At 36.1% G+C, this 25,972-nt stretch overlaps 1 protein-coding gene across 4 annotated transcripts; it reads right to left on the reverse strand.

The window, feature by feature from the left end:
• Nucleotides 1-2,159: 2,159 nt before the first annotated feature.
• On the reverse strand, nucleotides 2,160-9,912 carry LOC144709446 (casein kinase 1-like protein HD16). 4 transcript variants are annotated; one of them, XR_013583033.1, is made up of 18 exons: nucleotides 9,365-9,912; nucleotides 7,441-7,575; nucleotides 7,281-7,354; nucleotides 7,041-7,110; nucleotides 6,904-6,959; nucleotides 6,750-6,821; nucleotides 6,546-6,640; nucleotides 6,378-6,444; nucleotides 6,168-6,297; nucleotides 5,085-5,303; nucleotides 4,866-5,008; nucleotides 4,503-4,677; nucleotides 3,917-4,007; nucleotides 3,688-3,845; nucleotides 3,409-3,597; nucleotides 2,685-2,860; nucleotides 2,492-2,553; nucleotides 2,160-2,413 (listed from the first exon to the last, which is right to left on the reverse strand). XR_013583033.1 is itself a non-coding variant. In XM_078582998.1 (16 exons), exons 1-16 carry the CDS (start codon nucleotides 9,608-9,610, stop codon nucleotides 2,801-2,803), a joined length of 1,980 nt encoding a protein of 659 aa, XP_078439124.1. In that variant the 5' UTR covers nucleotides 9,611-9,912; the 3' UTR covers nucleotides 2,160-2,800. The 4 variants fall into 4 exon arrangements, 1 of the variants encoding a protein (XP_078439124.1); XR_013583032.1 differs by having other exon boundaries at nucleotides 2,160-2,553; XR_013583031.1 differs by having other exon boundaries at nucleotides 2,492-2,860.
• Between the last annotated feature and the right edge of the window lie 16,060 nt (nucleotides 9,913-25,972).

Consider the following 25,972-nt stretch of genomic DNA (forward strand, 5'->3'; position numbering starts at 1 on the left):
AGTTTAGTTTGAACATAAAGCGGAGTCATTTTAAAATCCTCCATAGAAGATTTGTAGTTATCCATAGAGGAATGGATTTTAAACATTGAGTTGGGATAAATAAACATTATAGATGTAGAAGTATGTGAATATTAACTTGAGATCCATAAAATTATTCTTGATTGAGTTGAAATATTTAAACACAAGGTTTAGATGAGCTTGAATCTACATTTAGTTTATTTGAATTTTACTAGTTTAGACTTATTGAAGAACCGATGCTAGAGTGAAACGTAAACTCAACCCCCAACCTTTGTCAAATTCTCCACCACTCAACCCATATGGAATTTACATTCAAATACACACACTTTTGGTTTCCTACTAAGGTTGACCTCTCAATGAACTCAGATAGCTTCACCACTATTAAAGCTTCCAATATTAGTTGATGTGCCAAAGTCTTCTGCAAAAATATGAATTTGCTTGTATCCAAGGGACGGCAACTTGGGTCACTCTGGGTCCCAGGTTCATCACCTCAAAATTAGTCCAAGTTTAAAAAAGTTAGTGAAATGATGTGTATTCTTATTTTTTAAAAAAATATTTAAGACAATTGTTTTTCAAATCACAGTATTATCGTCATAAAATTCCCAATACATTCAAATTTTATTTGAAAAATTATGTCAAAATTACCTAACATTTTTGAAAATATTTTTTTAGTTAAGCTAGATCTCAAAATATATTAGCGCCAAGATTCTATCATAATGAGTTCATGATGCTTCTAATTACCAGTTTTCACTTGCTGATGTGTAAATCTTTGAATGTGAATATTTACTCGTAGAGGACTCCAAGCAAATCCTGATTAATTTCTATATGCTTATGTAATATCATAATATTCATGGTTAAAATAATGTAGAATTTATAAGGGTATATTTTTTTAATAAACGATTCTCTTAAATTACATTAAATGAAATAGTTGACTTCGTCAACATATGTTCAGCAGGACTGACCTCTCGTTTTCATCTTTCTTCCATAAACATCTTAACCTCATCATATTTCATAATTTGTATTTATCAAGAAAGAATCTCTTAGTTCCGTCAACACTAATAAATATTATTTATTTTCATAATATATAATTGGGTATAGACTTTTCTAGAGCTTCAACTTTATGCAGATAGAATTCTATTTCTATTCTACCACATAGTACATCCTAAAGAAAAAATCTCAAATTAGATACACTAATATGATGTTTTAATAAACATAGTGATCCATGGCATCACAAAATTGAAACCTTTGTTTTGGCCTCTTTGGAAATGCACCAAGAGATTTCTAACCTCCTGTTTGTCCAGTGGAACAAAGGGGTGGATTCCATATATGATTCCCATATTGATCCATTTATAGGCACAACTCCATCTATCAGCTAAAACTAACAAAAATACATGAAAGGCCTTTGCGAAGCTGCTAAATTTGTAGCACTCTCAATTTGACGGGAGTAAAATATGCATGATTCAAAACAATCAGACCTTACAGATATTTTCAGTGAATAAGTGCTTCGATACAGCATATTTATGGTCCAAATTTGTTTTAAAATGCTGTTCTAGAGAACAATGAATTTTGACCTTCACTAAAACAATACACTTCCCTTCGTAAGACAAAACATTTATTAACGACCTTTGGTTGACATGAAAATATGACCTCTGTCAGATCAGACTTGAAGCTTCTGCTGACAGTAATATGAAGGCAAAAATTTATTAACTAGGCCATTTACCAGGCAGCTAAACTCATTTTTGCATATTGTTGCGAATGAAAATTCTAAGAAAATGACATTTATTTGTTTTCAGTGACTTGACCATCCATTCACAATTTTTGTGGTAGACAATGACTGGATATTTACCAAGGTAAGCAACTAAGCCCGAGACAAAAATTCGCCAAAATCTAGTGAATATCACTATTTTAAATTCAGTAATCCATAATCGTTAGAAAGGAAATTTACATAGTTCAACCCCGAATACAGGGCGTTTCACAGAGTTTTACTGAAACAAAAGAAAAGAACCAAATTTTATTCATATTCAACTATTGTGCTTTTACAGTCTCATTATTGTCATCAAGGTTATTACCACAAATTCGTAAATGTTTTACATCATTCCTGCTAATAAAAAAACTAAGCCACTTACTTAGGCTTGACTTCATGATGTTGATAGCTGGCTCATGTTAATAAAGAAATCAGACGTTACATATCATAAATTTGGTACAAGTTCAGTCCGTGGGTTAAAACTATACAAAGAAGCTCACTTGCAGTCTGCCTTGCCAAAGATCAACTGCAGTTTAAGCTATCCAATATGTTGTCTCCACTCTTCTCTTGGCATTACCAATTTGCCATTGAAAAGAGAGAGAGACAGGGGGGTAGAATTCCCCAGCCTGGAAAAAAAGCAATCTTCCCACCCTTAAATGGAAGAGAAGAAACTAAGTGAGACTAATAGAAGTAGAGAGAAAAAAAGAGAGTGAGTGGGAGTCCTCCAACCTGGTAGAAAGAGTCAGAGAGAGAGTGAGGGTGTTGTGAGGGAGTGATTTAGAGTTCTCTACCTGCTTGGGCATAGAGTAGGCCGACTTAGTCATTTTTTAAGGGGGATAGAGAAATAGAGAAAGATATAGAAAAAGACTGGAGATCTGAGAAATGGATACTAGAGAAGATGGAGATAGAGAGAACTCTCTACCAAGGGATCAGCTGCATTTGATTAGAACCATCCTCTCAATCTACCTTAAAATAGAAGAGAAGAGGCTGACTGACTATTTTCTTTTTAGAAAGAGGTGAAAGAGAGAGAAGGCGTCCTCATGACACTGTACGACCATAGCAAATGGAGGCTATGTAGAGGCTCTTCGCCCACTTATCCTGCACAGGCAATGAATGAAAAGTGCACCCGCTTCAGCCATGAGCACCGAAAAGTACAATCATTATAATAAATTCCAATGAAACAAAAAAAGATAGCAGATAAAAACACAGATGCTCATTAAACAGAAAACAAAACATACAAGTGTCCATGGAAGAAAAAAGGCCCATGAATTAAAAAAAAACACGTTCTCACGAAATAAAAAAACAAAAGCCCATCAAAGAAAACAAGGAAAAAACAAATATCCATGAATGAGAATTATATAAAAGGCAAGCGCCCATGAAGAAAAACACCAAAAAAACCCATGAAACAGAAAACGTAAAAAGACAAATGCGCAAGAGACGAGAAAAACCCAATTGAACAAAACACAAAATGCCCATGAAACAAAAAATATAAAAGATAAATGTCCATGGAACAAAGAACAAGAAATACCCATGAAGCAGAAAACATAATAAGACAAGCGCCCATTAAACAAAAAAAATAAACCCATGAAATACAAAAGAGAAAAGACCATCAAACAAAAAAATGCCCATTACGAAGGCGAACAAACCTTCACATGCTGGCTTGGAAAGGCAGAAGTCCGAAGGGTCTCCTGGGTCTCATCCGCCGGTTTTCTCCTCGGCACACTCAACACAAATGCTGCCTGATCCCCCGTGGCAGCTGTGGCAGTAATCCTGTACCCATTGTCCCACCTCCTATGAATCCCCTCACTAGGGTACAAAAAATCAAGTTCCACCACCTGCCCAGAGCCGAGAAACATGCGCTTCATAACCCTCAAATGGAATAACAATCAAAATTAAAAAAACGAGGTCAGCGTGTTGACCCAGACCTGGTCGGAGAAGCCAGCACTGCGGGACATTACAATTGCCCACCGGCTTCCAGCTGTGGCCATGGAGGTGACATAGAAGCCTTCCCTCCACTTTTTGTTGATCCACTTGAACGGAAACGAGTCACTGACTTTGTATGACTGCTGCGCATACTGCGTGCCTGATCCGGAAGTACAGCTTATCAGGATCCATGCAATAGGAAAAGGGTACAACCAATAATAACTTCCTTACCCTTTGACATGACAACCAATGAGCTCCCATTGCTGGCCCCAGCAATGGCGCTGATGTAGTAGTTCTTCTCCCACTGCTCCATTATCCATTCCTTTTTTCATGCAGATTCACAGGAGTAGAAATACAAATCATGAGGGTCAAAGGAGATAATAACGATACAAGAGGGGGCAGAAATGTTTTGGATGCATATTCATAGAAATAGAAAGTAAATCATGAGGGTAAAAGGAGAAAATAATGATACAAGCGGGGGTAAAAGTCTTTTGGATGCAGATTCACAGGGGTACAATGGCAAATAATGCGGGGTCAAAGCAGATCATAAGGACACAATCGGGTACCAAAATATTTTTGATGCACATTCATTTGAGGTAGAAAGATTCACTGGGGTAGAGAGGCAAATAATGGGGGCCCAAAGGAAATCATAAGGATGCAATCCGGTCTTGAAATCTTTTTGATGCAGATTCATAAGGGTAAAGTGAATCTTGCGGTATCAAAATAGATAATAATGACGCTATGGGGCACATCCATCAATTTAATGCGGTTTCACAAGGGTAGAAAAAACGAATCACGAGGGTCAAAACCTCCGAACCTTGCGGAGAAATGATGGCGAAAGTTCATGAACTTGGGAGCTGAAACCAGTGCCGGCATCCATGATCAAGGCCCAGAGGTTTGTGCAGGAGGCAACACCGCTGATAAATAAACCATCTTCGTTTCCTTTTTCTATATGCTGTGCAAGCCTTGTGTCTGCTACGTTATAATGGTACCTGTACAATTGTGTAGCTTGCAGGAATCATAACCAAAATAGCACCAGTGTTGTCATCACTGACAACAGTGGGTGAACATATATAATATTTTTGAGTTTTTAGTTGCGATTTGGAACCCAAAGATAAAAAAATTGAGATCAAGATATTTTTTTGGAAGAAAAAAAATTGAGATCAAGATAGTAATGTACCTTTGCTTCATGGGTCGGCGTGCATTGTACACACTAATCCACTGAGTCGCAGGTGTGCCCATTCTGATCTTCTTCTTTGGCTGTTCTTCATCTTCCTCTTCCATCAACAGTCGGCCTCTCTTTTGACCAACCTGGTATATAAGCTGCATAATCAAGGGGGAGATATGAATTTCTGCTTCGTCAGTTGTCGAAAGAACCAGGAAAAAAACATTATGATACCTTTTGAGCACCATCAGTGTTGATTGGTCTTATATCAGGATTCGGCCCAACTATGCCATCAAAAAGGGAAATACACTTGGCATAATTCGGCTCCTCATCAAATTTTAAATTTACAACATATTCCACAAAGTATCTGAAAGGGAGTGGGCAGAAGCAACATAGACTCTCCGGGGACGTGGCCATTTTCTTCTTGCACACAAGGAAGCCTTTGTTTTCTCCCTAGTAACAATAAAAAATTATTACTTTGATGAACGAAACGAATGGTAAAATGTTTACTAATTGACAACCCCTCTTAGGATAACTGTAAAGGTTGAGGAGGGAGAGACCAATAATAGGTGAGGAAGGGATTGATTGTGGGAAGAGTAGGCAGAAAACCTGGTGAGACCATGGCAGGGAGGCAGGGGATCGCTGTACAGTTTTGGGTGAAGAGTCCAAGACGAGGTGGAAATAAGGGGTTGAGCCAACCTGCAGCTTCATTTCTTCATTCTTCACTCCCTTCCTAAAGGGAGGGCTACCACTAATTGAAGGGGAAGATTCAAGAACTAAAAGTACTTTTTCTTTGAAAAAGAAGAACGAAAAGATTTAAATACCCATCCAAATAAAACGACAGAAATACCCCTCAATGAATCAGAGAGCATTTAACTAATCCAACCAAAAGAATGAGCCTGAGGTGGAATCAGTTGTGGGACAAGCTGGGTGAAGAAGCAGTGAGGCAATTTCTGGGAGGCAGGGGATCGCTGAATGGTTCCGGGAGAGTGGGACCAAGACGTAGACAAGACAAAGAGAGGTTGAACCAAAGTTGCATCTTCAGTTCTTCGTTCTTGGCTGTCCTTCTAAAGGGAGGAGCACCACTATTAAAAAGGAAACATTCAGCAGGGGAAAAGTCCAAAATTCCCCTATTAGGTAAAGTGAACAAAATATCCCAAGGGGGGAAGGGGATTGTACCACTGATCCACCCAAAACCCTGACACTAAACCCCAAGGCATAATTCCTGAATCCCAATCCATATATTCTAAACCCTAAATTATAAACCTCCAAGCATATAACCCAATGAGCCAGACCAGTTACGTAAAATATGTTTACCTGGTAGCCTTGCCATGGAAGACGACCCCGGAGTAGAAAAACCAGAGTGTAGGCTAGAGATTCCAAGTCATCCCTTCGGCTTCCAGTTCTTCCCAAGTGGGCGTGTACGCTAGCATATCGGACTGTTCCCCTGGGAGAAATATTTTACCACATCCATTTACATTAAAAATGCGTGTTAAAATGGACAAATGAACAGGAAGACTTCCGCACCTGAAGACATCTGGTCGTTGATCGTACGCCACATGTTGCCCAGTGGAACTGTCTTTCCACCTAGTAGCTGAAAGATCAGTGTATTCGTAAACTAAAGAAAGCAGCATAACATAACAAAAAAAACCAAATTGAATAAGTAGACACAAAGTATCCTCCAAAATAATCTACCAAGCCCGAGATCAACTAGGAACAGGTTCTTCTCTTCAGAAGTTCCAGGTGGCCCGAGTAGGAAATTCTCAGGCTTTACATCACCATGTACATACCTAAATCAAAACAAGGAATGGAGATCAAAACCACATCTAATGAGGTAGCATAATTAAAGAAATAGGATATTAAATGGAGAAAACAAATGTCACATTCAAGAGCACCAACCCTTTGGAGTGCACCTTCTCTAATATCGAGATTGCTTCAATTGCAATACAGGCAACCATCTCAATGGACATTCTGTATGAGAGATTAAATTAGAGAAAAGCTGCAGCAGATATTAGCATAAAGGTTTAAAAATGATGGAAACAGTAAAGCCCACGTGTGAGAGTTGCTATTCCAGACATCCCAGAGACTAGGTCCCAGCATATCCATGACCTGAAAAGTAAGAATATCAAATAGAAATTAAAATACCTAACGCTACTGAAATAGCCGAACTTAAAGTGCCCAAATAGTTACCATAATATAATAATCGCCTTGGCGGCCCTTGTAATGTACTCGAGGAACGCCATGAATTCCACCCAGAGTGCTGTGTAAATGAAGCCAATTCAAAGTGTGTGGTACCATATAGAACGCAGGGGATAAGATGAGAGAAGCAAGAGAGCAAGAGAAAGCAAGAGAAACTAGGATATATAATTAATAAATGATTTCAACACTGAACGACCATCATTTGTAAAAAAAAGGGACTCAGGGACCCACTTGTAAACCTGCCACTCATAAGGTGGACCATAATTACATCCTTTACTGCTTTTGTGCTCAAACTTTAAGGCTACCTGTAATTTTTAAAGAAGTATAATCAAAATGGAGAGAGGCATGGATTAAAAATGAAAATATGATTCAGAAAAAAAAAATTTCTAACCTCCGCGGCTCCAGAAAGATTCATTCTATCATTTGTATTGGGCCCCAAAATCCGGCGACCAACATAAACTTGCCCAAACCCTCCTTTTCCAAGTTTTCTTTCTATTCTGTAGACAGGTGAATTCCCAACCTGGACCTGTACATATTGTCCTCAAAGTGAGCAAAAATTATGTGAAAGAGTAAAACTGGAAATATAGAGAGAACAAAATCCATCAATGAACTTTTACTCTATGCGAAAGTATGAGTAAAAAATAAGATATTTCCAGCTAAGACGTCATTGTGCACAAAAATAACAATATGTGGGGAAGATCACTTTCTTTTTCGCCAATTTGTACAAAAGAATACAAATGCTGAAAAACTTTACCTGCCATAGGCATCACTAGGAAGTTGAAATATGGATCCCTAAAGGCTCGATAATAATATTCTAATTTGCATTAAAAAAAAGTAAATAGAAAAACGTAACCAAGCATTCCAAGACTTGCCCACGTGTCAAAGAGAAAGAGAATCTGTAGGATGGTCGAATAACTCAGAAGTAGATACGATGAAGTAACAAGGAACAGACACCTGAGTACTGTTTGCTGTATCAGGATTCCAGGGCGGAGTCATCATTCCTAAATTGTCATCGTCATACTCACAGACAAGCGATGATGACAACGAAGCTATCATCATTTTCATGGTCATCCTGAGTCAGAAAAATGATAAGGATGGTGGGGACTTGTTATCATCATCTCGCCGACTTGAACAAGGACGACAAGCTCAAGGCAGCAGGCAGGAGTTTTGTCCCACCATTATTACCATCCTCCTCATTGTATGACAATAAGCTCACTAGTGGTGGACAAGTGACAATGAAGGCTTTATCATCATTGAACAACCCCATCGTATCTTTTTTTGAAGAGATTAAAGAAGATCACCCAACATTGGTGACCCTGTCGTATCTGGAGGGCTTTTAGCCTGTTAAGAGCATTAGGGTCTTCCTCCTTATAGCGTGCCATCATCAAAATGAACGAACAACGACTAACCTTTTCCATAGACGTCTTCCTCATCTCCAGGTTTTACCACCTCAGTTGTATTGTTTTCCAATAAATTTTATTCTATTAAAAGAATATGAACGTGTTGAAAGAAAATAAATCAGAAGAAAAATCAATATTTATTGGGAATATTCAGGATGATATGATGTGTGAGCCTGGAAATATGTTACATAAAGAGTTATTGAGCAATCTGAAATAAATAAACCTGGGTCAACAGGAACCCCAGAAATAAAACACACACTAAGCAAAGTAACATTTCGGCATTAAAATCCTAGGTTGCAGGAGTTACATTCTTGGAGAAGCCACCACTGAGAGGTTCAGACGATCAAAATATCTAAACTTTTAATCTCTCTTTTAGCTCGGGCAGTGAGAGAGAGAACAAAACCAATGCACAGAACCACCATGACATAAACGAGACGCATGAAAACAAGCTCTCAAGGTTCAAGATATACGCACGAGGAGTTTCAGAAGATGGCTTTTCGTAGCTCTAACCATAGCAAACCTTCTTCTCAGGAAAAGGCGAAAACTAAAAAAAAAATCAATCTTTCGAGGGGATATTATGATGATGTATTCCATGATTAACAGATGAACGTAAATAACCAAGAAAGTATGAATCAACAGAACCCCAGATACTAACCAAGTCTAAGTCGACAGAAACACAAGAAATCTCCAAATCCGTACCCACTAAAAACCCAAGAAAAGTAACTTTGACTTAAAAATCCCTGATTATAGGCATTTTTCTGTAGCTCATGCAGCATATAACATGTCAATGCGCCAAACCAGCATGGTTACAGGTAAACAAGCTCGCTCATTTCATGACTTCTTCGAAGTTTCTCCATAACATGAGCACAAGAAGTTGCATAAGACGGCATGTGGAGTTGTCTAAAACAAGCTAACCTTCTCAGGAAGAGGCGCCGCGCTTGCTTCTTCCTCCACCGCTTGAGGTTTCTCAGCGCTTCTCGCCCCACTATCACAGTCCTCCATTCTCCTGTCACCTCCTTCTAGCTCTATATCCCTGCCCTCTTCCCGTATTTTGATCTCCTCCCCTTCTCCAGACCTTTCAGCTATGTCCACTTCAGCAGCTCTTCTGCTCCTCGACGGAGCTGCCCGGCCCCTTCTCGCTGCACTCCGAAGCTCAGGCATCCTTCATCGATGAACCCACATGCCTTGAAGAAACTCTACTATTGCCACCTTAGCACAGCTCATAGAACTACTTCCCCGATGATGGGTCGGCGAAGGGGGGCAAGTTTTGAGCGGAGATCGAAGACCCGGAATTTGGATGGAGAGCTGGGGCCGTAGCCGAAGAAAATTTCCCTTGTTTTGGTAAGTAGAACAATACCCAGTTCTTGGAACATTCGAGACTGTAAGAAGTAAGGAAGATACGGATCGGAGATGGAGAAAGCTCTAGTCTTTGATCGTCAAGGAGACTGTCTGACACGATGTTTTTCCCGGTTAACGATGCTTGTGGGTAGCACTTGGGAAATTGTTAAGATATTTCCTCTATCCAGAGCCTCTTTAATGGGCCTTTTCAAAACTTTCTACTGGGCCTCCAATGAGCCCTCTAATCTGTCTATCTGTCTATCTATCTATCTATCTATCTATCTATCTATCTATTTTTTTTAATTATAAATTCTTCATTGATACCAACGTGATAATACATTGTTCAAGATGCCCGGCGGTCATACATGATTGATAGAATATTGCTGTGACCGGTAGATTTTGGAAATTGAACCATATGCATAGTTGGTCATTCTTGTTGAGCGAAATTTCCGTTGGTTTTGTCCATGCTTTTTTTTTTCTTCAATGTCCCCTTGTACGAACTTCTTTCTGGGATTTTATCTCCTGCTTGTAGCTTTCTTTGCTTGCTGATATCTTCCTTAGCATGAAGTTTATTGAAGGTGGTGAGTATTTGATACTTCCTCTGATGCCCAAGGGCGTGGTATGTTCTTCTCGTTCTCCTCTTTGCATTTTTTGGTATCTTGTTGCATTTGCACTTGCAGCTCTGTTGGGATCCTCGTTCCCGTTGTAGCTTAATCCTGTGAATCTGTCATTTACACCAAAAAGATGATTATGTAATTGTAAAGATGTATATGTTGATCATGCAACAGAGAATTTGGAAGATAGTCTATATGGGAAAAATATTTTTTCATGAAGATTCTCATAGCTCTTTATTTGATTGTAATGTTGAAATTACCCTACTATCCTTGTGATTTTCATATTCCATGTTATTTTAGGGAGATAGCTGGAGACAATCATAATCACAGTGGTCATGACTGAAACCTATGCTTCAAGTGACACAACAGATACGTTACCAATTAGCTGCACATAGTATACACCTGTTTCCCCAAAGCCAGTTCCAAATACAGTTGAATTGGATGAGAGTTAGCATCAATCACCTAGGGAGGGAAATGGATATATGATGATAGCATATCTGTATTGCTTAGCTCTTGCGCGGCTTTGATATGCTTCCCTCGAAAATTGATCAATAGTATCTTGTGCCTCACCTTCATGTTTAGCTGTGAATTTTTTTTTTGATGTATTGGGTTTTTCATGCATTTATTTTGATGCCATCACTTCTGGATTTTTCATGTTTTGGGCTTTTCATGCATTTCTTTTGATGCCATTGCTTCCGGATTATTGAGCTCTGTTCTATCAAATGAATTCTTTGTTTCTCCCCATTTGATGTATCAGTTTCCCCGGTCACCTTCAGCTGCATTGATCAAAGACTCTACGGATACAAGCTTACACTATACGTAGCTGACGATACAGGACCTAGTGTATCACACTGAAAGTTAGGGCAGTTAATTCCATAATGGTCATGAAAGAATCCAATGTTCTCCCTTATCTTCTCTGGAATATGTGTATTTTCATATGATGAGGCAATACTAGATATTAGGAATTAACATCGTACAGGTACTGTATGTAAGGTGATTAGATTAAGGAAAGTGTGCACCTTGTTCGCTTGATTCCGGACTCAGCTTGTCTCAACATGGTGCTTAGGAATGATCTTGATGACCTGTACTTCAAATTTGCAGTGTTCAATGATTTTAATTTCCATCTTCATGTCTTCCCTTGCGCCCAATGTGTGTGCTTCCTAATTTTAAGATAAGGCAACCCTAGACGATCTGTCCTTAATTTCCCATGAACCATTATGGGCAAATCTGCTTCCCTGCAAAAAACTTGTTTTTCTTTCTGAACTAAAGCATGGTTAGCAGGAGCATCGGCAACAGAATTACCCTCGCGGAAAATATGTGAGATATGTTTGATTCGATGCATATGTGTTAGGATTTTATTCCACCAATTTTTCAATTTCCATATGTTGCATTTCTGTGAATTAATCATATCACACATTACTTTTGAATCTGATTCCACCCAAATGTCATGAAATCCAAATTGTTCACATAAATCAAGTCCATCCAATAGTGCCTTACATTCAGCTACCATGTTGGTTCCTGGATCATATAAATTTGAAAACGCAAAAATTAAACTTCCCCTTTGATCTCTAAATATGCCCCCTCCTGGTGATAATCCTGGATTACCTTTAGAAGTTCCATCTATATTCAATTTGAATTTTGAAGATGGGCGTAATACCCAACGAATAGTTTGAGTGATGTAAATGTACAATGTATGCCCAAATGTAAAATTCCAATTACAGAGTCCTCTCCATTCACTGCGAGATGTTATTTTTGTAGGGGTGATAGTATGTTCAGTTAGTCTGATCATATTGGTTACAGCATGAATAATAGATTTGTCATTGACAGTCATACCTTCGCACTTTCTTTTATTTGGACATTTCCATATTTCCCATAGCATGAACACAAATGAAATTTTTTTAAAACAGAATGCTTTCCTTTCCTTGGACTTTGTCTTTAGGAAGAATTCTAACCATTGAATAAACGATAAATTGTGCCTGTGAGGTATATCCCATTTCTCTAGGAACCACTTCCATGCAGCTATCGCACATTCGCCACGAAGGAATAAGTGTTCCGTATCTTCAATCTGTGGACTTCTAAGACAGCATACACATTTAGAAGCAATTTGTATTCCAATATCTTTTACATTTCTATCCAGTGGTAAAATATTTTTAAGCAAACGCCACATGAAAAATTGTACTTTAGTGGGAATTCTCATCTTCCAAATAGCAGAAAAATTTGATTTTTCGGTCGTTTGGCCCGAAAATATTCCCATTCAGATTTAGTTGTGAAATTTCCATGGGTAGTCAATCTCGAAATGGGTTGGTCAGGATGATTGGAAAGATGTATATTTTCATTCCTAATTTGTGATATTGTAGTGTCATCAACTCCATTTTGCCTAAGGTATTGATCCCATTGATGATTTAACAGATCCTTAACCCTTATATTTTGATCTCGAATCTGGATGTTTGGAAGATTTCCTAGACATCCAAGTCCTGTCCAATTGTTTTGCCAAACCAAAACTTCCCCTTTGCCTATAGACCACTGAATGATGACATTCATTTCCTCCCAGCTTACTCTGAGGTTCTGAGTATGTTTTGGTACATATCGAGTAGTTATCATTGAATCCATTTTTCCAAACTTTGATCTAATCAATGATGCCCATAAAGTATCTTTCGTATGAAAAGACCATGCCCTTTTCATACGAAGAATTTTTATGGTTTCCGCTAGGGTTCTAATTCCTAGTCCACTCTCATCTAGAGGGGAGCATACATTTTTCCAAGATGTCCAGTGATGTTTTTTGTTGCCATCATTTTTAGACCAGAGAAAATTTGCCATGATTTTGTGTATAGAATCTATAATTTTCATGGGGGTATCAAGTATAGCTAGTGTATGAATGGGAATGCTGTTCAATACATGATTGATTAAAATAACTTTCCCACCTAGAGATAAAACTTTACCTTGCCATCCGTCCAGTTTCCTGCAAAATTTCTCCAAAAGATGATAAAAATAAATAGCTTTGGTTTGTCCTATGAATATAAGGCAGCCTAAATACAAAAAGGAAGTGTGCCAGCATTTAAGTTTGTAATTTTTGCAATTTTGTTTTTCCGAGCTAAGGGAATTTTTTCAGCGATATAGAAAGTGCTCTTAACTCTATTAACTTTTTGTCCAGACAAGATTTCATATTCATCTATTAATTTCATCAAATTTTGTAAAGACGATTTCTTTCCATTTAAAAATATAATTGTATCATCTGCAAACAGGCAATGTGATATTATAGGGGCTCCATGTTTCGTGTAATACGTTCCGATGGAAGATGTGATAATCTTAGAGTGCAGATTTTGGCTCAAGACTTCTTGTGCTAATATGAATAAGCTCGGTGATATTGGATCGCCTTGTCTAAGGCCCCATGTTCCTTGGAAAAAAGGGGTGGAGTTTCCATCTACTAAAATGGAAAAGTTATTCATTTCAACACATGCTTTTATCATATCTATCCATTAAAGCCAAAACGTTGTAAAACTGAAATAATAAATGGCCATTCGATCCTGTCATATGCCTTTTCCATATCAAGCTTAATGATAACATTTTGGCCCGGAAATTTATGGTTTAGAGATTGTGAAACTTCATGTACCAGGTTAACACTCTCATAAATATTTCTTCCTTGAACAAAACCAAATTGTTCCTTGGAAATAAGTTTTGGTAGTACTGAACTTAATCGTTGGTTCAGTATTTTGGATATAGCTTTGTATGTGACATTGCATAAGCTTATAGGGCGCATTTCAGAGAATGATGATGGTGTTTGTTTTTTAGGTATCAATGCTATGAATGTTTCTTTCCAAGCTTTAGGTAATATATTTTTTTCAAAAAAGTTTTGGATGGCAGCGTGTAGACATCTTGTTTGATTATCTCCCAGCAAAATGTAAAAAAACGGGCAGTAAATCCATCTGGTCCTAGTTCACTATCAGGATGCATGGAATTTAATGCGTTATCTCCTTCATGTACTCCAGTTGGTATAACCTCTAGGAGTTCTTGATTAAGTGGAGAAAATTGCAACGTTAATAATGTTTTGTAATATTGCACGGTCTCTAGTTCCATAGCTTTCTGATTGTTGCTATGCTTTGTTCTCATGGTGGTATAATAATCTAGTTTTGAGCATTAGTTTATAATCGAATGAAAATATTTGGTGTTTTCATCTATCTATCCATCTATCTATCTATCTATCTATCTATCTATCTAAATATCTATCTAATCTATCTATCTATCTATCTATCTATCTATCTATCTAGCTATCTATCTATCTAGCTATGCTTTGTTCTCATGGTGGTATAATAATCTAGTTTTGAGCGTTAGTTTATAATCGAATGAAATATTTGGTGTTTTCATCTATCTATCTATCTATCTATCTATCTATCTATATATCTATATATTCATCTATCTATCTACAAAATGATACTACCAAAGATCACTCTCATCATACTCATCAGCGCTGGTATACCATTTTTAAGGTTAAGTCTTATCATGGGATTATATGTAATCATTGGCTCATACTCGATCAATAGCTCTCGTCGCGGCACGTGTCCTAGAAGGAAAAAGACAAAATAGGAATAATGATATAAACTTGTATATTACATATTAAAAAGGCATACACGAATGAAGTGGCGGAGCTTCACTTCATGTCATCCATCCACATGAAAGCAAACTTTTCCTGAATCTTTTGACATTATATTGAAAAAGATATGCCTTTATTAGTTGAAATACATTTTATATTTATATTTTCTGGGTTCAAATTTAATTCTATATTAATTTTAAGACACTTTTTTGATTTTTATTTCCCCTAGTCCACGTGTCGCCATATGATTTCTCAAATCATGTTTGTATTGAACTGATCAACTATCGATTCTTTTAGGGAACCGAGAAATTTAAAAATTCATATAGAATTAATCATCATATTAACCTAAATTCAGAGATGATTTTTAATCAAAATAAAACCACCTATTGAATTTATAGAACATATTATAGGTTTTAAAATTATGAATAAATCAAAATAAAAAGGATTATTATATAAATAAATCAACTTGTACATATTTAGTAAAAGTTTAAAGAATAAAAATATTTAATAACAATAAATTTAGAATTAATATAATATAATATTCAATGATAAGGAGACTTAAATTTAAGTATTATAAATTTATGGATTTTTGGATAAAAATTAATAAAATTATTTGCATATATAAAATACAAGTATTCAGATAATAAAAGTAAAAAATTTCAATAAAAGGGTCACTGCATTATGAAATATTATAACAAGTACATATTAGATAAGATACGTATATTTCATAACATCATTCTAAAAATGAATCTTATCATTTTAGGCTTGATTGCATGATGTAACACGATGAGCGCTGGGATCGAATGACTCGTGTTACACCACAGGGAGAACGATGACAGTCATGTCATGTAGTGGAGACGACTGATGTGGACGTAATGAGAGTGATGATGATGCAACGATGACATCACTGATGACGGCTAACACACACACAAATGTGTAGGTTCGTACGGTGGTAAAAACACATGAGACTAAACAAAAAAATAAACATATACGCGGCCGACATACATGGCCTTCTAAACAAGGAAAATGCAAGGAAAGATAACATCAAACCTTTATGGCCTGTTGACAAGGCCTGGTACTCCAAAGGTTGGGTCTCGCACGTGAGCCCTTGCTCGACGAACTGGTTCAACGGGGTCTTGGAAGTTGGATGGTCCCCCACCATAGCATGCATATAAAACCAACTTAATGTGAATAAATATGTAAATATTGTCATATAAACCTATTAGTTAGGTTGTTATCGCCTACTCATAAATCTCCCCATGTTAGTTTTGTATAGAATTAATCATTATTTTTTTACTAATTCATGGTTCCATAAAATTAATATAAATATTTATGATAAAACAAAAATATTTAAGAAAATATTGTTTTAGAACTAGATGTAGGAATTTATAGGTACAAATATATGCATATGAGAAAGGATATGTAATATTTAAATTCAATACAAACATGAAGATATATATAAAAAGATGAATATGAATAAATCTGGTATTTAGAAGGATATGAATATATGCAGATGGATATATGTCAAAAATTAATTATATCTATAAAGTCAGGAATATATATCTTCTTGAAGAGATAATATTAATAATTTAAATTATATATTGAAAATTTTCACCACAAATGACCAATTATTTATACATTTTATTATTCGTTATTTTAAATAAAAATTTAGTATTTAATTAAAAAAATGCATTTTTGGAAACTAAGTGATGAATAAGCTAGAAACTTTGGAGTGTTCCTTACTTTATCAGTTAGATAATAATCAAGTCAAATTAGATAAAGAATTCAATAAATACTATGCTAAACTAAGTAAAATGTAAACATCCCTCAACTGCTCTAAAATTTAAATATCATTATTACTCCCTGACCAAAGAGTTAAAAGAAATAAATGAAAAAAATCTTAAATTCAAGTAATAAAAAGCTATGTAAGTGCCTATTTCCTAGTAAGTTGTATCATCTAACGAGTTCTGATAATATGTCATTATAACACATCATAAAAAAAAAATCGAAAAATTTATAAACCCAAAATTGGCCAATAAAAGTGTGATAATTAAGGGAAGGTGAGAGTTTGCCATTTATTTAAGCATTGAACAAGTCTGTGTATTGTAAAAATAGGGGAAAAGTAGGAAGATATGTTTATTTAAACTAAAATGAAGAAGTTATATTTATTGGAAAAAATATCTTCAGAAATGGGCAAACCTGGTGTTTGTCAAAAGATGAAAAATTCATAAAAGCTTGTGCTTACTTTGTTTAATATGCAAGTAAATGTATTTATATTGATCTCATTTGAGTGAAAATATTCATAGCAACCTAGATCACCACAAGAATAATCTAATTAATTTTTTATCAAGATGATTTATATGAGATTCCAAAAGGGAAGAGCTCTTGTTCCCAGATTAATTTTCTCGTTTAATAATTATGAATGTAAAATTTCTTGGTGTCAATTCAATTGCATGTGTATACCTTTACAGTTCTAAGGATAATACTTGAGAACAAATAAGTTTTCCACATGTTTAAAAAGTATTTGAGGCTGTCAAAAGTCTTAAAAGTTTATTGAGGAAAAAGGAAATAGTGGCTTATATATGGGATTGTTGTCTGATTCAGGTCGATAAGTTGATATCATTTTTGTTCTCCAACTAGTCCTGTGTTCTCCAAGGGTCTGCCACTATGTAACCCAAAATTGAAAAGTGTTAGGATGGTCAAATGTGTGTTGTAAGAGCGAGAGAGAGAGTTCAAATAGAAATTCCAAGGATATTAAAGTCATTAAGGTTCAATGGAGTCAATCTTATCCATTGGATAATATGTATGACACATGCATTAAGGACGAGGACAAAAAAACTATTTTATTGGGATTGTCAATACGTTGATATGCATGCCTACGTACTTAGAATCGTGGAGGAATATATGTTACATAAATATCTATTTCTGGTGATAGAAAAACAAAATTGGGAAAATATTTTCCATAAATATTCAAATAAGAATAGCAGTTGGAGAGTCAATGAATTGGTGGTTGAACTGGCCAATATTTATTAAGTATAGAAATACATTGTATACAAAAATTCATTGTATTATGGTCACTTAGACATGGCAGCTCATTTGTACTCTTAGAAGTACTATGAGATTAATCAAGGAAACATTTTATCATCGTTATCCACAAATGAATATGATTCTATGACTGCTTTGGCTGAGATGTCAATCACGAATTGTTATTGATCATCCTTGAGAATAGACAACACTCAAAAACTATATGTTTATGCGTGAATTTGAATAAATTTGTAAAAAATAGTGGTAATGCATATTTCTATATTACATATCAACTCAGTTCCTTGTGCAAATATAATATAATCAGTTATCCCCGATAAAAATCTAGATGTAACATTTGGATAAATGTTAAGTAGGAAAGATAGTAGCCTAAAATATATTTTCAATGTTTTTACACCATTGATATTACAATATACGAAATATTTTTTAACCAATCAAAGTGGTACATGAATTAGATTAAGAATATCATTTGGTAGTTGGATGTTTACTTGATAGTGCAGATTAAATACAACATCAATAACGAAAGACTCCATAGAAGACAAAGCATTATTTTGGATTATAAAGGAGAAATTGAAAAATATGATACGACCAGCATACCTTGCTTTATAGTAAGGACATATTTAGAATGTATTTTCTCTATTTTTCAACAGAGAGAAAGTTACAGGAAATGTGTTGGAAGTGGGGTTCATATTTATCAAGATTGCAGTCAAATAATCCCCTGGATTGGTGATCCCATCTTATCCTTAATCAACTTGACCAATATTCAACACATTAATAAATCAGGATACAATAGTGGATCAATTTTATAATCAAAACTCGATTTGATTCTCAATCATCTGTGTCTTTTCTAGCCTTGGTAAACAAGGTAAAAAGGATGAGAGATATGGTATTATCATGTTTTTCATGTAACCTGACATTGAAGGTGAGGACATGACCTTTTGATGCATATTTTAACTTTTCCTTAAGACATATTCAACCGCTTGGAATAAAAATATACCAAATACACATCACAATTAGACGCTAAAGACTCACAAGGATAAATCACACTTTTTTAATTTTGATTAAATTATTCAAGGTAATCATTATTGGTTTTGATATATCAATGGTTAGTGACCTAATATCTTCCAGTCGTATGTGAAAAATATAATTATTTTCAATGATTAATTATGTACATGGGACTGTGACTTACAGGCCGTTATATTCCTAATTAATGAAATATTTGGTTTCTAACCAAATAATTAATAATGCTACACAATTGGAACAAATAGTTCATTACATTTAATGGATGATCATATTCACTAATTGACCAGTCAGTCTCCCACAGTAAATATTGATAAAACAAATAAAGGATACACACAAAAAATTGATAGGTCATACATAGAAAGCTAGATAAACAGCTAGATAGCGAGACAGATAGCTAGCTAGCTAGCTAGATAGATAGATAGATAGATAGATAGATGATATACATAGATATATATAGATAGATAGATAGATATATAGATAGACAGATAGATAGATAAATAGATAGATAGATGATATATATAGATATATAGATAGATAGGTATATAGATAGATAGAGAGATAGATAGAAAAATATATAGAGAGATATATAGATATATAGATAGATAGATAGAGAGAGAGATAGATAGATAGAGAGAGAGAGATAGAGAAATAGATAGATAGATAGAGAGAGAGATAGAGAGATAGATAGATACATAGATAGAGAGATAGATAGAAAAATAGATAGAGAGATAGATAGCGAGACAGACAGATAGAGAGATAGATAGATGGATAGATATATAGATAAATAAATAAATAGATAGATGGAAAATAAAAAAAAGAAAAAAAACATAAAAAACAAAAAAAAGATAGATAGATAGATAGATAGATGGATAGATAGATAGATAGAGAAGGGCGGAGCAAGGCGGAGAAAGGCGGAGCACTGGCGTTGCAAGGTTGAGCTAGGGCGTAGATACGTTGAAGCTTAGGCAGAGTTTGGGATGCATATACAGGAAAGTGGAAGCTAGAAGATTGGAGCTAGGGCAGATGAATAGGAGCAGGAATGGAAGAAGAGAGGGGTGATGGAGGACAAACTGTAGCGCTCGGGCACATGGAGACGTAACCGGGAAGGATATGGAAGAAGAAAATGAAGGAGGTGTTTCTCCTACATCCTTTGCAACCGACGGAGTACCATGAAGGGATGTCTTCAACACATCGTTTAATCATGCACCAACAGGTGCTCTGCAGGAAGTTAGTTTATGGGCAGTTTTTTTTATTTGAACAGTTGTGTTTATTGGGCGAGCCTTGTGCCTATAAAGGCCAGGATGTAATGTGTTTCTATTATCTCTCCCAAATCAATTCAAGTGTTGTTTTTGTTCGATCTATTCCTCCTTCTCTTTGAGTGTTCTTGAGTGAGTGTGTAGAAGTGTTCACATTCTCCACAATAAGGGGGAAGTTTATCCCAACAGACAAAGGAGGAACAAGGAGATTTGTAGAGGTAAGGCGTCGAGGGGGAGCTAAAGTGATAGAGTCGGGGGATTTTCTGATGAAATGGAGGAGTGGAAGAAGAAAAGAAATTCTAGACTGAAGAAAGCAAAGCATACATTGGTAGCTGTCGAGAGCAGAGAGTCAACTCTAGTATCCTCTATGGAGGCCCTGGTATGCCATTCTCACCCATTTCCACTTTTTCCTTGGATTCAATATGTCTGGAACAGGTACAAAATACACCCAAAAATGATGACGCAGTTTTGGGTGGGGCAAGTATGCTAAGAGAAATGGATGACACTCCTGGGAAAATTATGAAATGTGGATCAAAAGGTAGCTTCAGAATTGAGCAAGATAACTCAGAGACGAAAGGGACAAGCAGCCAATGTTTGGAAACAAACATAAATGGTCCTGAAGACATTAAATTGAAGGTGGTGGCCACAGGAAGTAAACGAATGGATAGAGTTACACACACGGATAATGTACTTACTCAATGCAATCTCCCATGTCAAATAGAAGGAAAAAATCAAAGGAAAAATTGCAGGCTGGTCATGTCCGTACCATACTTCTAAGGAATTCCTTAGTACTGTATCAACTTCCCATACACAATCAGTTTGATCAAATACTTCTATCATATATTCCTGATGGTAATAGTCTTAGAAGTATCATCCATTTTGACTGGAAGCAAGGCGTGAATAAAGAGGTGAGAAAAGCAGATCATCTACTTGATGAGGATAAAACCTTTGACATTGAATGGACAGATGTTCTTTGGTCCCATAAGGAAGGAGAGATAAAAAATATAATGCAAACGTGCAAATGTGTCTTTGGTCTGCTTTGGCAGAGTCTCATATCCTATCAGAAACCCAAGTTATTAGCACCAAGGGAAATGGTAGTAAGCCCAAATGAAGTTTTTAACAATGACCAGCAGCCTCCATATTTCCGTAGTATAATTGGCCATCCATTTCAAGGGAAATCTTCTATTTCAAAGAAGATATCATCAAGGAATCTCCTATCGTTATCACTTACGGCATTTTTGTGGAACGCAAGGCTTTGGAAAAGGGTCAAAATGATGCAATTAAAACAACAACGATAAAAACATTTCAAAAATAGGGAGGTTAAACAAGTGGGACAAGGGGGTACAACAGCGAAGATCACTAACAGCCCTATGGTAGATTTAGAGGAAGTTAGTAATCAGAAACGACTACAGATGGAAGTGTAAGGCAAGGACTGTAACAGAACAGGTATATTCAACCATTGCACACTGTCCTTTAAAGATAAACTAATGGGCAACCTTGAACGAAAACTTAATGAGGCTTACCATTTTAAAAAAAGGGCAGCAAACAACTGGCACATCCCAAAAGTTATCAACAACATTCCACATAAAGAGGCCACACCAAATGATGGACTAAAAATGATATCCTTTTCAGATGATGAAAATTTAACATATGGCCAAACCTTTTGAAGATATGACTATGGGGAAATTCACATATGGTAGGCCTGAGACCACATGGACAAAAGAGCGAATAATAAATATGAAGATCTTTCACAATGACTTAGCAGTCATACCATGGGATGAGAAACATGTGCTTATTCGTTTTGTGTGTGGCGATGATTTTGCTACAGCGTGGAGCAGAAAAATGTGAAGCTTGATGACACTTTGATGAGAATTTTTTGATGTTTCCCACATTTTCCACATTAGAAGAACCCACCCCTTGCACCCATATGGCTTGGACTACCAAGGCTGAGTCCACATTTCTTGAATCCATCCCCCTTTAAATCCATAGTTTCCATGCTCAGACGTTTCATCATGACTGATAATGGAGTAAAACAATTCTCTTGACCAGGGTATGCTCGTGCGTGTGTGGAAGTTCATCCTTCGCAAACCATCCCAAATTTCATCATGATTTAAAAAGGATCATAAGGTATTAACAAGCAAAAAGTAGTAATGCGAGGTTTCCACAATTCTGAAAACATTATGGTAGGCCATGAGGAGACCTCATGCAGAAAATATTATAATGGTGTTCACTCTAGTGTCACCCACCGAAGAGATGAGATTATAAGGAATGGATCTACAAAAAAATACCACAGAATTGTGATCTCCCCAAATGGGGGTATGATCCTACATTCTACGACACCTTTAGGTGGAGGAGAAAACAAACAATAAATTCTAGACTCGATAAAATAGACAAAGGGAATAGCACAGCCACCCAACAACCAACACAGATCTTGATTAAAAATGCATATAGCTCTCTCAAACCAGGAGGGGAAGAATTAATGCAGGGGCAGTGCCTACCATCGTGTCAAATCCAAACAATTTACATACCATTAGACAGCCTATTACAAAGGAAAGAAGTATTAATGCGGATAATCTTCTTTCAACTCACAAGATGACACCACGGTGAGCAATAAACAATGGCACAATAAAAAGACAAATACCAACATTTCAAGGACATCTATTTCATGAGGATATGATTCTTGTCCTGAATGCTTGAGTAATAAATTATCAGATGAAGAAAAGGAAAGCTCGAAGACCTCTAATAGTTGGAAAATAGTGAAAAGAAAAAGTGCTAAACAGAAAAACCAAAAAATGTATGATGGGGTATGAATGCATCAGGACTCCCTTCCAGGAATGGTCAATTCATATCACCCACTTAATCCATGATTAATATACTTTTATGGAACTGTAGGGGCATTAATAACATGGACAAAACAGAAACAATCCAATGCATGGTCAGGAACAACTATGGCATAAGGTTGGTCAGCATCATGGAGCCGAAAGTTAAAAGTGAAAAAATAGATATCTATAAATGTAAAATTGGACTATCTTAGTGTCAGCCATTTACTAATGGTCAAATTTGTTTATTTTGGGACAATGATATTGGCATCAAAATAGTTGATGAATGCCAACAGAGTATTACTGTGTAAGCTAAAGTGAATGTGGAAATAACATACTTTACATTTATCTATGGTTTGTAGATAAGTGAAAAACGACAAGCTCTTTGGGATTGCCTTTTCAGTACCTTTAGAAATATATACTTACCATGGATCATTGGAGGTGATTTCAACTACACAAGAAACTATACAGAGAAAAGGGTGGTAATATGCCCCATTTCACGACACTTAATGAATTCAATGAGAATATTTGCGATTGGGCCTTTTCGAGCCAACACATGGGGGTAATATGCTGAAACAAAATAGTTTTTTTTGTGCTCATTTCTTTCCCACAGAATGGAAGAGAACTTTCATATCTGTTATCCCAAAAGTACCAAATCCACAGTCATTCTCTGAATTGAAACTGATAAGCTTATGCAACACTATTTACAAAATCATTGCCAGAATCCTCTCACGCAGATTGTGTAAATTACTTCAAAAGTTGATATCAAGAGAACAGTATGGTTTTTTAAAAGGAAGATATATACATGAATGTGTAGCACTGGTGCAAGAAATGACACAAAATATAGATAGAAAGACCAGAGGCAGAAATGTGATAGTGAAACTAGATATGGAAAAGGCATATAGAGCGGTCCTTCTTAGTTAAAGCTTTAAGAAGCTATGGTTTTTGTGAAACACGGATTTCAATGATTAAAACATGCATTACAGATACCCCTTTCTCAGCTATTGTAGATGGCAACTCAACCCCTTTCTTCAAAAGCTCGCAAGGACTAAGACAAGGGGTCCCCATCTCAGCTAGTTTATTCATACTCGACCATGCTGTACTCAGCAGAAACATATCCAAAGACGTAGATGATAGAGTCATTGAATGTTATCATGTCAAACAAGGATGCCCGAGGCTTACACAGTTTTTTTGCCGATGATACCATCATATTCGCAAATGGAGTTGCTCAATCGCTTAGAAAATTGATGAAAATACTTAATTCATTTGAGAACTACTAAGACCAAAAAATACTTAATACTTAATCCTTATATTCCTTTCGTCCAAAGCTGCAGCAGGTAAAGACAGGCTAATACAATCAATTACATGTTTCACAGTTGGAGAGATGCCATTTAAGTAACTTGGGAGTTCAATTTTCAAATGACAAGCAAAAAACAGATATTTCGAAGATATTAAACATAAAATAAGGAAAAAAACTAGATGGATGGAAAGGAAGACTATCACCTCCCAAAGCAAAGTTGCCATTAATAAACAATGCTCTGAGTAGTATCCCTATCCATGTGTTGCCAATATATAGATTACTACAGAAAATATTGTACTCTATCTCCCAAATAATGGCTACCTTCTTTTGGGCAAATGGTGAGGGATAAAACAAGAAAAATTGGGTCTCCTGGGAAAAAGTTTGTTATCCAGCGTCAAAGAAAGGTCTAGGTATCCGCAATCTAGGAGACGTCATGAAAGTTCAAAGAATGAAAATGGTATGGAATTATATAGTTGGGTCCAATACATGGAGTGATTTTTTACAGGCCAAGTTTGGACCATTAACATCCATCCAAAGTCCTAGTCGATTACCTTTGAGACTCAAAATACTATTTGATTCATGTAAAGAAATGGCTACACACATTAGGTGGGAAGTTGGAAGAGAACTTTTAAATTCTTGGAGCACAACTTGGATAGGGTTAGGATGCCTAAATTGGAGATCTGCAAATTACTAATTACAATCTAACAATTTGTGAGCTGCTAAGATACTCATGGGAGGACTTCCTAGTTACTATGGGAAGTAGCATAAACATCATTAATATCATCGCAGAAAATCAGGTTATCAAATAAGCAAGACATGCCCATTTGGACATTGGAGACACATAATATTTTCACTAAAAAGTCAGCATGGTCATATCATCGGGAAAAAAAAGTCACCTTCACACATTTTCAAAAACATATGGGACAATACATACCTTGCAAAGTTAGCATATTTTGGTGGAGACTGCTTCAAAATCGTCTACCCTTGGATACAACCTGCCAATACCTTGACATACATCTAGTCTCTAAATGCTCATGTTGTAAAATTTTCCCATCTAGGAATATAGACTACATCTTTTTCATCATAGCGAAATAGCTCAACAGTGGTGGTTGTGGTTCTTGAAGAAGTGGGAACTCCCACATCACACAACCAATTCCTTTCAGGGATGGATTCAATTTTTATACAAGAAAAAAAGATATCAAGAAAGCAAAATGTACATTCTAAGGAGAGGATCTTTTCTTATTCTATTATGGGAAATATAAGGAGAGAAATAATGGAAAACGGAAACGAAATATCTTAGTATCTGAGAATTTCATACAATCTATGAAAAAGAGCATAAACCTACTGGATCGCATTGTCAAGTCATCAAGAATCACATTTCCAACTCACATTCCGCCCTACTTAACTGGGGTTAACTCTTGGCACTCTGTCATATGGCTGTAAAATGCTTAAGGTGGTATGTCAGACTCCATCAACTAGACAATATAAATTAAATATTGACGGAGCTTCTAAAGGGAATCCAGGGGGATCATTAGGTGGAGGC

This window comes from Wolffia australiana, chromosome 11 (genome assembly GCF_029677425.1).
Source record: "Wolffia australiana isolate 7733 chromosome 11, ASM2967742v1".
Classification (NCBI taxonomy): domain Eukaryota; kingdom Viridiplantae; phylum Streptophyta; class Magnoliopsida; order Alismatales; family Araceae; genus Wolffia; species Wolffia australiana.